Here is an 11,568-nt window from a genome sequence, read left to right on the forward strand (position 1 = left end):
TATGAGATTGCAACGTTGCTTGGTTCAAGCATTAGATAACTCGGCGCTGCTGATTGATCCATCTTCTCTAATCATACTAAGCCCGGACACACCGTTCAGCCTGAGAATGGCCGGGTAGAATTTCACCGGGGCATGTACATTCTGAAAGACCTTTTCTGCTGCCGGACAGTCCAGGAGATCTTGGGCTTTGTCACGGTTAGCTTCGTCCCTAAAGATTAACTTTACTGAGTTTCCGCTGTGTCAGATCAACTGTTGTACGACAGGTCCCCCTTTATCCTCCTCTAGACCGAGAAAGCTATCCACAGAACTTTCCGTGATCGATTTAACGGAGATCGTATCCCTGACTCTAGCGATCAAAAATGGTTTTACCGGTATGATAGCAGAAGGTTTTCTAATCGGAGGCGCAGCCAACGGGCCAGACGCAATTGACGAGGACTGATTGACGTTATTTAACTGAGCAGAGGGCGATGGGACGTGACTTGGGACTCGGCTTGATGCACCCGCAGTGAGTTCAAAAAGCTTAATGTCTTTATCGGCGAGAGCAAGTTTGACACGCACGAGTTCTTTTTCCATATCGGATAACAATGGATGAGAGTTCCTGGCAATGGACAGCTCGCTCTCTAAGTCACTAATCTTTTCTCTAAGCCGGGACATACTCTCATCAACTTTGGAATCATTTTCACGGAGATTGCTGATGAGAGTTCTAAACACCTCAATTTGATCGTCTCTCTCCATGACCATGAGGTCCTCTATGTCAAGACCGAACTTTTCGTTGAAAGCAAACGCCAACTCTTCTCCCTTAGAGTGTTTCGGGCGAGTTGTATCAGACAGAGGGTAAATTACATTGGCAGCACGTTTGACGCCACCTGACTTGGGAGTTACTTTTGCTCTATCTCTAGAATTTGGGCAATACTTGTACCTCTTGTTAAGGGGGACAAACATGATCTTGCACTCCTCATTGTGGCAATTGATTGACTGGCTGATCGACTGGTTCAGAACCGTCGCCCATACAGGCTATAAAATGCTTCAGTCGATTTCCCCGTCATATTTTTTTCCATATCGTATAGTGGAGAACGGGGCAATTAAGGTAGTGGGTAACTTGGCACCCAGCGCATGATTATAATGCGCATCTTTTAAAAAAAATTACGGAAATAGTCCATGTAGTATGGAAACAACAACTAAAATAATGTTTTGGTCCTTAAATCGTGTCGTCCATTTCGTTTTCTTTTTTTCTTTTGTGGACTTCCCCAGTTAACTTAAAACTTATATAAAATAGGTTTCTGAAAGGAAATTCTTTCCTCTTTCAGAAACCAATTTTTATTAATTTTATTAACAAAATTATTGCTTGAAAACGCAATAATAACAAAGAAACCTTTTCTCGGGACAACTTGTGTTGCTGGGTTAGAGATGGGAGGGAAAATTTTTCGGAAAATTTAGTTGATGACGCCATCGCCAGGTGTTCTTTTGTAAGAATAACATGGGCCATCCTACCCCGCGTACATAAGCATGTTGCCCCCCGACTCGACCCACCCTCCTTCATTTTCAAAGCGCTTTTGGTTTCAAAAAAAGCAAATTGTCAGAAACTTAAAATACGCTTTTTATAGCTAATTTTTTCTTTTTTTTAAGCCTAGCGGGGATAAAACATATTGAAAAATAAAGAAGTGGCTCAAAAACAAAAAAAACGAAAATTAGTACACTTCTCCCCTAATAACCGGATCCAGAACAGATATATCAAGGGATAGCGAGTCCATAACTTTTCCTTTTCATATGCTGTGACTTCCGTATCTGTTTGGTGCGACCATCCTACCCGACAGAAATGGACCGCAACTGTTTCAAGATCAAAAAATATTTCATTTTACGACAGATTGATGTGTCACTAACAAACCAAATATCTATGGCGTTTATTTCCACCAATATCCTAATAAAATTCCCTTGTATAGTTTTCACTATAATAAGCCGTTCCATTTCCTTTCAAATTCAAGCACAGTGATATTGGATTTGCAAATATTTGACAATGGTAGGACATGGGTCACCAAAAACAAAATTGGTAGCGGGGACAACGCAATTCGACTGGCCGATGCATAATGACGCGACGACGCTCGTGTGAGACGGGTTGCCACAAGTATTGGGTCCGTCACGCACCGGGTCCATCACGCAAACTGGGTGGGTTGTACGGCCGTAGTTGGCGTAATCGACGATGATGATTTGGCCGCTGGGGCAAGTCAACGTTTTGGATTGCCACTCGCAAGTAAACGATTCTTTGATCGCAGATGGGATCAAAGTCTCGCAGTGGTAGTTGATTTGCAAATATTTGACAATGGTACGACATGGGTCACCAAAAAATTCATTGGTAGCGGGGACGACGCAATTCGACATACCATTACAGAATGACGCGACTAAGTTCGTGTGATTCGGGGTGCTACAATTATTGGGTGCGTCACGCACCGGGTCCATCACGCAAACTGGGTGGGTTGTACGCCCGTAGTTGGCAAAATCAATTAAAATGCCTTGTCCATCGGGGCAGGTTAAAGTTTTGGTTTTCCATTCACAGGTGAATGATTCGTAGATCTCTGCTTACATTAAGATTGTAGTATTTAATTTCTTCCTGAAATATCGAATTAAAACTTAATCAAAATTACCTCGATCAGATTGGAGCGCTGTCTGGCTTGCAACTTGTTGCTAAATACGAATTTGGGTTATTGTTGGGGTTTATAATTTGTAAGGTTGCAGTTCTACAAAAAAATGCGATTACTTACCAGAAGGCCGAGAGAACTGACTAGAATAAAACAAATAAAGTGAAGCGGATCTGCTCGAATCATTTTCGGCTACGTTCCCGATGTGCTGTTGAAGTTACGATAATTTGTAGTGGAATAACGAGTTACCACAACGAATCTCACACGATTATATAGGGCTGATGGGCAGTGCGTTCGGAGAAGCACATTCGATTTCAATTACGAACAACACCTGTGCAGGTTCAGTGTAAACACCACTACACCAGAGACCTTGCAATTTGTTATAGAATACGCTCCACAGTTGCAATCTATATTCCGCTATATTCGCTGTTTACTGTTAAAGATGCCATATGCTAATCTGTTTCGGGTAACAATATTTGAGCTGTCAATACTTGCTGGGACCTGTTGGACATAGGCTTCACAGAGCAGGGCAGACTAAGAATATGTTTGTTTTGAATGCTATGCTAATGCAATTGGTTTACTCTGTACATCTGTTCGACCACTTTTTATTTGCATCTATATCGTTCGAGTTCGACATAGGTAGTAGTTATTGCTCCAATTTTTTCTAATTCTCATGACCTAACATAAATTTATTACCATATTCGAATCCTACATAAGTTTCGGTCACAAATTTTCAGACGAAGTAGGGGAGAGGGGGGCTAGTTGACAGTGTCACTTTTTGTGAATTTATTTGAATTTTTTGACCACACGTTTTGCAAATTGAATGAATAAATCAAATTCAGATTTTAATTATCTTTCAATTGATCGTATTTGTTTAGAATATTCATTTACACGAAATTGTGAAATTGAGAAAAACTGAAAAAAAGTCTGCCAACTTGCCTCACCTACGGGGTAAGTTGGCAGATGACGATTCTCCATTAATCCAAAATTTCTAGTTCGAATTTTGAAAACTTTCAACTCAACATCTGGTGAGAAATCCGTATGACAACATGCCCCTCAAAATTTCTGACAACTAACCCCACAGGGTGCTTTTCGAACAAATAAATTGATAACTAAATAACTTTTTAATGTAGAAATGTCGGGTTTCTTTTAAAAATAAGACAAACATGAATTCTTTTTTTCCTTGGTTTTCTGACACTCTTAGAGTTTTATACTATGAGAAAATAAAGAGTGCTGAGAGGCCCAAAAAAAACTTTTTGCCGTTTTTTTTTTTTTACTATAACTCCTGTTAGGGAAGTCGTATACTTTTGAAATTTTGTCTCTGATAATCTTGTTTGTGAGCAATCTGTGTGTTGTCTTTCATATTTGGTGTAAAAGGCTTGATTTTTTTTGGTCTGTAAGGGGTCTAACTAGAAAAATGCCAACTTATCCCACCTGCCAACTAGCCCCCCTCTCCCATAGGGCTTTAGTCATGGAAAACAAATTATCCTACCTACCAACAAGTGCGTTCGGAAAAGCACATTCGATTTCAATTACGAACAACACCTGTGCAGGTTCAGTGAAAACACCACTGGACCAGAGACCTCGCATTCTGTTATAGAATACGCAGCACAGTTGCAATCGATATTCGCTGTTTATCGTTATAGACGCCATATGCTAATCTGTTTCGGGTAACAATATTTGAGCTGTCAATACTTGCTGGGACCTGTTGGACATACTTCACAGAGCAGGGCAGGCTAAGAATATGTTTGAACTAATGCCTTTGGTCTATACTCTGAACATCTGTAAGACCACTTTTTATTTGCATCATTACCGTTCGAGTTCGACGTAGGTAGTTATTGATCCATTTTTGCTCATTTACATAATCAAATAGGCTACATTTTTTGTGTGTAAGTTTAATTAGAATTCCTAGTTGCTGCCGTATAAGCCGCCTTTAAAAAAGCCAATCATTTAAAAAACGTTTTCATCATAAAACCAAATTGAAATATTTTTGATTTCCAGTATTCAGTATTGGTTTAAACGCAGCGATACTTTACTTGTAAATATTTGTAAACATTAGGGCAGGTATCACCGAAAAAATCGTTGGATGCTATCACAATGCAGCTAGCTTGGCCGTTGCAGCGTCCGCTAATAATTTCGGTATGCGACGGGGTGTAGCAGTCATTGATTACATCAATTTATTCATTATAGATGCAGATGCATGTGGTGTGACGTACGGCCGTAATTAGCAAAATCGACGACGATGCCTTTTCCACCGGAACAGGACATTGGATTCTCCTTCGCACGAAAATGATTCCTCAGTCCCTCCGTTACACCAATCAACTTTTAATAATTTAATTGAAAATTGCGAAATAAGAAAAGAAAATATAACACAACTTGCATACCAGCAAATGAAAGACCTGAATACGCTGTCGACTAAGGAATAGACGATTTGATTCCGCGCATTTAGATTGAAATCAATTATTTTCTAGGTCACCTGTAATGTATTTTACCAAGTACCTTTCGGGATACCTTTTCCTTTGTCCAATCTACGGGAATCACCGTGTAATTTGGAGCTATCTCCAAATTACAACAATGACGAAACTAGTATCTATTATAATCCCCCTACTTGGACAACATCTTCAGCGGTATAGCAGAAGAGTAACCAGTCGGTCACACGCTCTTAACCAGTCGACAGCCAGTCGAGCCGCCATATAGTCATCAACCAGTTGCTTCCTCAGCTGTCCAGATCCAGTCGCCGGTCGTCGACCTGAATTCGCCTCCGTTCGCCTCCGTTCGCCTCCTCAGTCTCTACCAGTAGCAGCCATTCTCCCTCTATATACTCCCTCTCAGTTCTCCCTCTTGTGTATTTGCTCAGTGCTTTAATAAACTTATTTCAACCAAAAGACTAAACATCGCACTCTCCTTACTTAGTTCCTAAAAATTGATAGGAAAGTGAAAACGCGGATGACGCGTGTTTCATACGTGGTTATCTAATATTGTTTTTTGTTATCTGAACTTGAATGATAAAAGAAGAAAAACCTGATGGATATATTTGGAAATCGACTAACATACCTAACATCTTGACGGATTGCCGAAAAAAAGAACACAGGTAGAATAACTAATAAGTAATAACCGGATCCACAGGTATATCAAGGCATAGCGAGTCCATAACTTTCCTTTTTATATGCTGACTTCCGTATCTTTTTGGTGCGACCATCCTACCCGACAGAAATGGACCGCAACTGTTTCAAGATCAAAAAATATTTCATTTGACGACAGATTGATGTGTCACTCACAAACCAAATATCTATATGGCGTTTATTTCCACCAATATCATAATAAAATTCCCTTGTATAGTTTTCACTATAATAAGCCGTTCCATTTCCTCTCAAATTCAAGCACAGTGATATTGGATTTGCAAATATTTGACAATGGTAGGACATGGGTCACCAAAAACAAAATTGGTAGCGGGGACAACGCAATTCGACTTGCCGTCGCAGTGTGACGCGACGACGCTCGTGTGAGACGGGTTGCTACAAGTATTGGGTCCGTCACGCACCGGGTCCATCACGCAAACTGGGTGGGTTGTACGGCCGTAGTTGGCGTAATCGACGATGATGCTTTGGCCGCTGGGGCAAGTCAACGTTTTGGATTGCCACTCGCAAGTAAACGATTCTTTGATCGCGGATGGGATCAAAGTCTCGCAGTAGTAGTTGATTTGCAAATATTTGACAATGGTAGGACATGGGTCACCAAAAAATAAATTGGTAGCGGGGACGACGCAATTCGACTGACCATTACAGAATGACGCGACGACGCTCGTGTGAGACGGGTTGCTACAAGTATTGGGTCCGTCACGCACCGGGTCCATCACGCAAACTGGGTGGGTTGTACGCCCGTAGTTGGCAAAATCAATTACAATGCCTTGTCCATCGGGGCAGATTAAATCTTTGGTTTTCTATTCACAGGTGAATGATTCGTAGATCTCTGCTTACATTAAGATTGTAGTATTTAATTTCTTCCTGAAATATCGAATTAAAACTTAATCAAAATTACCTCGATCAGATTGGAGCGCTGTCTGGCTTGCAACTTGTTGCTAAATACGAATTTGGGTTATTGTTGGGGTTTATAATTTGTTAAGTTGCAGTTCTACAAAAAAATGTGATTACTTACCAGAAGGCCGAGAGAACTGACTAGAATAAAACAAATAAAGTGAAGCGGATCTGCTCGAATCATTTTCGGCTACGTTCCCGATGTGCTGTTGAAGTTACGATAATTTGTAGTGGGATAACGAGTTACCACAACAAATCACACACGATTATATAGGGCTGATGGGCAGTGCGTTCGGAGTAGCACATTCGATGTCAATTACGAACAACACCTGTGCAGGTTCAGTGTAAACACCACTACACCAGAGACCTTGCAATTTGTTATAGAATACGCTGCACAGTTGCAATCTATATTCCGCTATATTCGCTGTTTACAGTTAAAGATGCCATATGCTAATCTGTTTCGGGTAACAATATTTGAGCAGTCAATACTTGCTGGGACCTGTTGGACATAGGCTTCACAGAGCAGGGCAGACTAAGAATATGTTTGGTTTGAATGCTATGCTAATGCAATTGGTTTACTCTGTACATCTGTTCGACCACTTTTTATTTGCATCTATATCGTTCGAGTTCGACATAGGTAGTAGTTATTGCTCCAATTTTTTCTAATTCTCATGACCTAACATAAATTTATTACCATATTCGAATCCTACATAAGTTTCGGTCACAAATTTTCAGACGAAGTAGGGGAGAGGGGGGCTAGTTGACAGGGTAATTTTTTGTGAATTTATTTGAATTTTTTGACCACACGTTTTGCAAATTGAATGAATAAATCAAATTCAGATTTCAATTATCTTTCAATTGATCGTATTTGTTTAGAATATTCATTTACACGAAATTGTGAAATTGAGAAAAACTGAAAAAAAAGTCTGCCAACTTGCCTCACCTACGGGGTAAGTTGGCAGATGACGATTCTCCATTAATCCAAAATTTCTAGGTCGAATTTTGAAAACTTTCAACTCAACATCTGGTGAGAAATCCGTATGACAACATGCCCCTCAAAATTTCTGACAACTAACCCCACAGGGTGCTTTTCGAACAAATAAATTGATAACTAAATAACTTTTTAATGTAGAAATGTCGGGTTTCTTTTAAAAATAAGACAAACATGAATTCTTTTTTTCCTTGGTTTTCTGACACTCTTAGAGTTTTATACTATGAGAAAATAAAGAGTGCTGAGAGGCCCAAAAAAAACTTTTTGCCGTTTTTTTTTTTTACTATAACTCCTGTTAGGGAAGTCGTATACTTTTGAAATTTTGTCTCTGATAATCTTGTTTGTGAGCAATCTGTGTGTTGTCTTTCATATTTGGTGTAAAAGGCTTGATTTTTTTTGGTCTGTAAGGGGTCTAACTAGAAAAATGCCAACTTATCCCACCTGCCAACTAGCCCCCCTCTCCCATAGGGCTTTAGTCATGGAAAACAAATTATCCTACCTACCAACAAGTGCGTTCGGAAAAGCACATTCGATTTCAATTACGAACAACACCTGTGCAGGTTCAGTGAAAACACCACTGGACCAGAGACCTCGCATTCTGTTATAGAATACGCAGCACAGTTGCAATCGATATTCGCTGTTTATCGTTATAGACGCCATATGCTAATCTGTTTCGGGTAACAATATTTGAGCTGTCAATACTTGCTGGGACCTGTTGGACATACTTCACAGAGCAGGGCAGGCTAAGAATATGTTTGAACTAATGCCTTTGGTCTATACTCTGAACATCTGTAAGACCACTTTTTATTTGCATCATTACCGTTCGAGTTCGACGTAGGTAGTTACTGATCCATTTTTGCTCATTTACATAATCAAATAGGCTACATTTTTTGTGTGTAAGTTTAATTAGAATTCCTAGTTGCTGCCGTATAAGCCGCCTTTAAAAAAGCCAATCATTTAAAAAACATTTTCATCATAAAACCAAATTGAAATATTTTGATTTCCAGTATTCAGTATTGTTTTAAACGCAGCGATACTTTACTTGTAAATATTTGTAAACATTAGGGCAGGTATCACCGAAAAAATCGTTGGATGCTATCACAATGCAGCTAGCTTGGCCGTTGCAGCGTCCGCTAATAATTTCGGTATGCGACGGGGTGTAGCAGTCATTGATTACATCAATTTATTCATTATAGATGCAGATGCATGTCGTGTGACGTACGGCCGTAATTAGCAAAATCGACGACGATGCCTTTTCCACCGGAACAGGACATTGGATTCTCCTTCGCACGAAAATGATTCCTCAGTCCCTCCGTTACACCAATCAACTTTTAATGATTTAATTGAAAATTGCGAAATAAGAAAAGAAAATATAACACAATTTGCATCCCAGCAAATGAAAGACCTGAATACGCTGCCGACTAAGGAATAGACGATTTTATTCCGCGCATTCTTTTTTTCTTTGGTTTTCTGACACTCTTCGAGTTTTATACTATGAGAAAAATAAAGAGTGCTAAGACTCCTAAGAGGCCAAAAAAAAAAACTTTTTGCCGTTTTTTTTTTATTTTTGCTATAACTCCTGTCGGGGAAGTCGTATACCTTTGAAATTTTTTATGAGCAATCTGGGTGTTGTCTTTCATATTTGGTGTAAAAATCTTGATTTGTTTTGGTCTGTAAAGGGTCTAACTAGAAAAATACCAACTTACCCCAGCTGCCAAATAGCCACTTTCTCCCCTATATTCAATTTGTTTGCAATTTTACACGCTAGATGACTCAAAGTGTATGGTACAATTCGATACAACTTTCTGAAATTCGGCAGCGTTGCAGCTTAGCGGCAGAATTTAAATTCGTTTTCTTCAAATAGGATTCCTTATCAAAAGAAATTATTTTGATGGATGTCTATGTCTCACGAGTAACACAAAATCAGTCATGATCTCTAACAGGCTGGGATTCAGATCAAAGATTTAGAAAATTTCACTTCAGGTATTTGTCTGTTGAATATGTTTAAGTGTATTTATCGCTCATCAATATTTATGTTTTTATTCTTTTTCAGGGCTCTATGCTTCTGCTTAAAACTCACTCCTTTGCCTTTTATCCAAGCAAATGTGGTTTCAAATGTTGTTAGAAGGGATTCATTCACTTTATTACTATTGAATGGTGAATAAATTCTCCTTGTGTCAACCGTCGTCCATACAGGCTAAAAAATGCTTCAGTCGATTTCCCCGTCATGTTTTTTTCCCATGTCGTGTAAGAAATTTTCCTTAGCTGACAAAGGAACCCGTAAATGCAGAACAGTTTATTTAGGAATAGATAGTAAGCATTGTTCTTGCTTGAAATTGACATCAAATCCACGAATAATCAAGTCCATGGGCAATTTTATTTGGGGCATCAACTGCTGATTGGGTGCTAAAATGAGTAGTACTTTGAGTTGTACCACGCCAATTCCATCGCGAAATATTCCTCTTTCCCGTTTAAAATAGAAATTGGTTTCTGGCACCAAGGATTGGGCCGCGAACTGAATCGAATAAATTTTCCAGCTCGCTCAGTTCCAGTCATGGCCTAGAGGTCTTGCAGGATGTGGACATATCGCCATAGAGTTTCCAAAGAGTCGCCAGCATCAAAGTGAATCTCGACAGCCAGTTGTTTGACCTTGTCGCTAAGGAAACTGCTTCGTAGCATTTGAGGAATAGCTTCCCATTCGGATAACTCGATGTCCATTTTCAGAAAATCGATTACCGTTGAGGACCCATGACTATTCGCCAACATGTCATAGATGGACCAGGCCGTTTTCATATTTCATCCCTTGGTGGGATGCAATCCATCCACTCCGGACAGGCCGATGTTGTAGAAATGGATTTTCTCAGTCCGAATGTAATCTTTCACTCCCATAGATGGATCGAAAGAATAGACTTGGCATCCGAACTTTTCCATGGATTCATCGAACGACCCTGTAGACATTTTTCAAGTTCTTGTCAGCCAAATATTTCAATAAATAGAAAAAAGTGCGTAGGTTTTGACTCACACAGATTGTTGATGCCAAACGAGTAGACGAGACAATTATTGTAGACGGGAGCGATGGATTTGTCGAGACAGACAGCTTTGTGGCCGTCCGGTGCAAATAGGCCTGCAGCACCGTATATCATGAAACCGAAATCAACAGCGAATTGACACGACGTGCTGTTGGTCCAGTGCAAATAGCGGAAGATCTCCTCGGCTGACATGGATTCAGCTTCCGGGTGTCCGTCGATGGCGCTAGTCGAATAAGTGCTGGTTGTTGTAACTAATTGACTGTAGGCAGAAGTAGGCGCAGTTATCAGCTGGGGACTAGATGACGATTGATGAGATGACAGCCACATCAACAAAACCAAGGGGAGCAGTGCCAAAGCAATGGTAGTGAAGATTTTCTTCGACATTCTCCGCGGTTGATTATTCTGAATGGACACAATGTTAAGAAAAGAGAGCAAACGAAAAACAACGTCTAGATTTGAAATAGTCCAGGTCTTGTGTTATATTCCATGTAGGTCTAGTAGAATTTAGAGTAAGGAAAAAAAAGAATGATTAACTGGTTGGCAGATCGAGCGTTAGTGTTGCGACGATTGCGTACGAATACTGACTGCGAAACGTCGCAGGTTATTTCAAGGCAAACCCCCGAGCCAGTACAGGCGTGTAGATAATGTGCCGTGAGCGATATAGAAGAGTTGACATTTTAGAAATGATGCACTTGAAACAATGGAATTGAGACAAATTAACTTGCCCAATTGATAAATGTTGGTGACCTTGTTTAAGAAAAATAGTATCGCCATAGAAGTATATTTTTTTTCTGGAATTGAGCGCGGTAAAGCTTTCTTTGACTATATATATACTTTCTCCGAGAGAAAAGTGTTAGCCGGTAATGAGTCTTGGCTTTTAT

General features: G+C 39.9%; 2 protein-coding genes and 1 long non-coding RNA gene across 3 annotated transcripts; all 3 read right to left on the reverse strand.

Annotated features, from left to right (window-relative positions):
• Positions 1 to 1,734: 1,734 nt before the first annotated feature.
• Positions 1,735 to 2,899, reverse strand: LOC124320383 (rhamnose-binding lectin-like). Its single transcript, XM_046783258.1, has 3 exons — positions 2,757 to 2,899; positions 2,640 to 2,679; positions 1,735 to 2,570 (listed from the first exon to the last, which is right to left on the reverse strand). The coding sequence occupies exons 1-3, from the start codon at positions 2,817 to 2,819 to the stop codon at positions 1,978 to 1,980; spliced, it is 696 nt and encodes a 231-aa protein (XP_046639214.1). The 5' UTR covers positions 2,820 to 2,899; the 3' UTR covers positions 1,735 to 1,977.
• Positions 2,900 to 5,921: 3,022 nt separating this feature from the next.
• On the reverse strand, positions 5,922 to 6,926 carry LOC124320470. Its single transcript, XR_006913883.1, has 3 exons — positions 6,789 to 6,926; positions 6,672 to 6,711; positions 5,922 to 6,602 (listed from the first exon to the last, which is right to left on the reverse strand). It is a non-coding gene; the product is annotated as an uncharacterized LOC124320470 (long non-coding RNA).
• Positions 6,927 to 10,454: 3,528 nt separating this feature from the next.
• Positions 10,455 to 11,320, reverse strand: LOC124320982. Its single transcript, XM_046783900.1, has 2 exons — positions 10,681 to 11,320; positions 10,455 to 10,606 (listed from the first exon to the last, which is right to left on the reverse strand). The coding sequence occupies exons 1-2, from the start codon at positions 11,069 to 11,071 to the stop codon at positions 10,455 to 10,457; spliced, it is 543 nt and encodes a 180-aa protein (XP_046639856.1). The 5' UTR covers positions 11,072 to 11,320.
• Between the last annotated feature and the right edge of the window lie 248 nt (positions 11,321 to 11,568).

The sequence above is a fragment of the Daphnia pulicaria genome, chromosome 1 (assembly GCF_021234035.1).
Source record: "Daphnia pulicaria isolate SC F1-1A chromosome 1, SC_F0-13Bv2, whole genome shotgun sequence".
NCBI classification, from domain to species: Eukaryota; Metazoa; Arthropoda; class Branchiopoda; order Diplostraca; family Daphniidae; genus Daphnia; species Daphnia pulicaria.

Bases quoted from the DNA above. Each gene is read 5' to 3' on its own strand.
- LOC124320383 (XM_046783258.1), bottom strand. From the start codon at position 2,819: ATGATTCGAGCAGATCCGCTTCACTTTATTTGTTTTATTCTAGTCAGT. The intron at 2,680-2,756 runs GTAAGTAATCGC...ATTCGTATTTAG, and splicing joins TCAGTTCTCTCGGCCTTCTG to CAACAAGTTGCAAGCCAGAC. The intron at 2,571-2,639 runs GTAATTTTGATT...TAATGTAAGCAG, and splicing joins AGCGCTCCAATCTGATCGAG to AGATCTACGAATCATTCACC.
- LOC124320982 (XM_046783900.1), bottom strand. From the start codon at position 11,071: ATGTCGAAGAAAATCTTCACTACCATTGCTTTGGCACTGCTCCCCTTG. The intron at 10,607-10,680 runs GTGAGTCAAAAC...AAATGTCTACAG, and splicing joins GTTTGGCATCAACAATCTGT to GGTCGTTCGATGAATCCATG.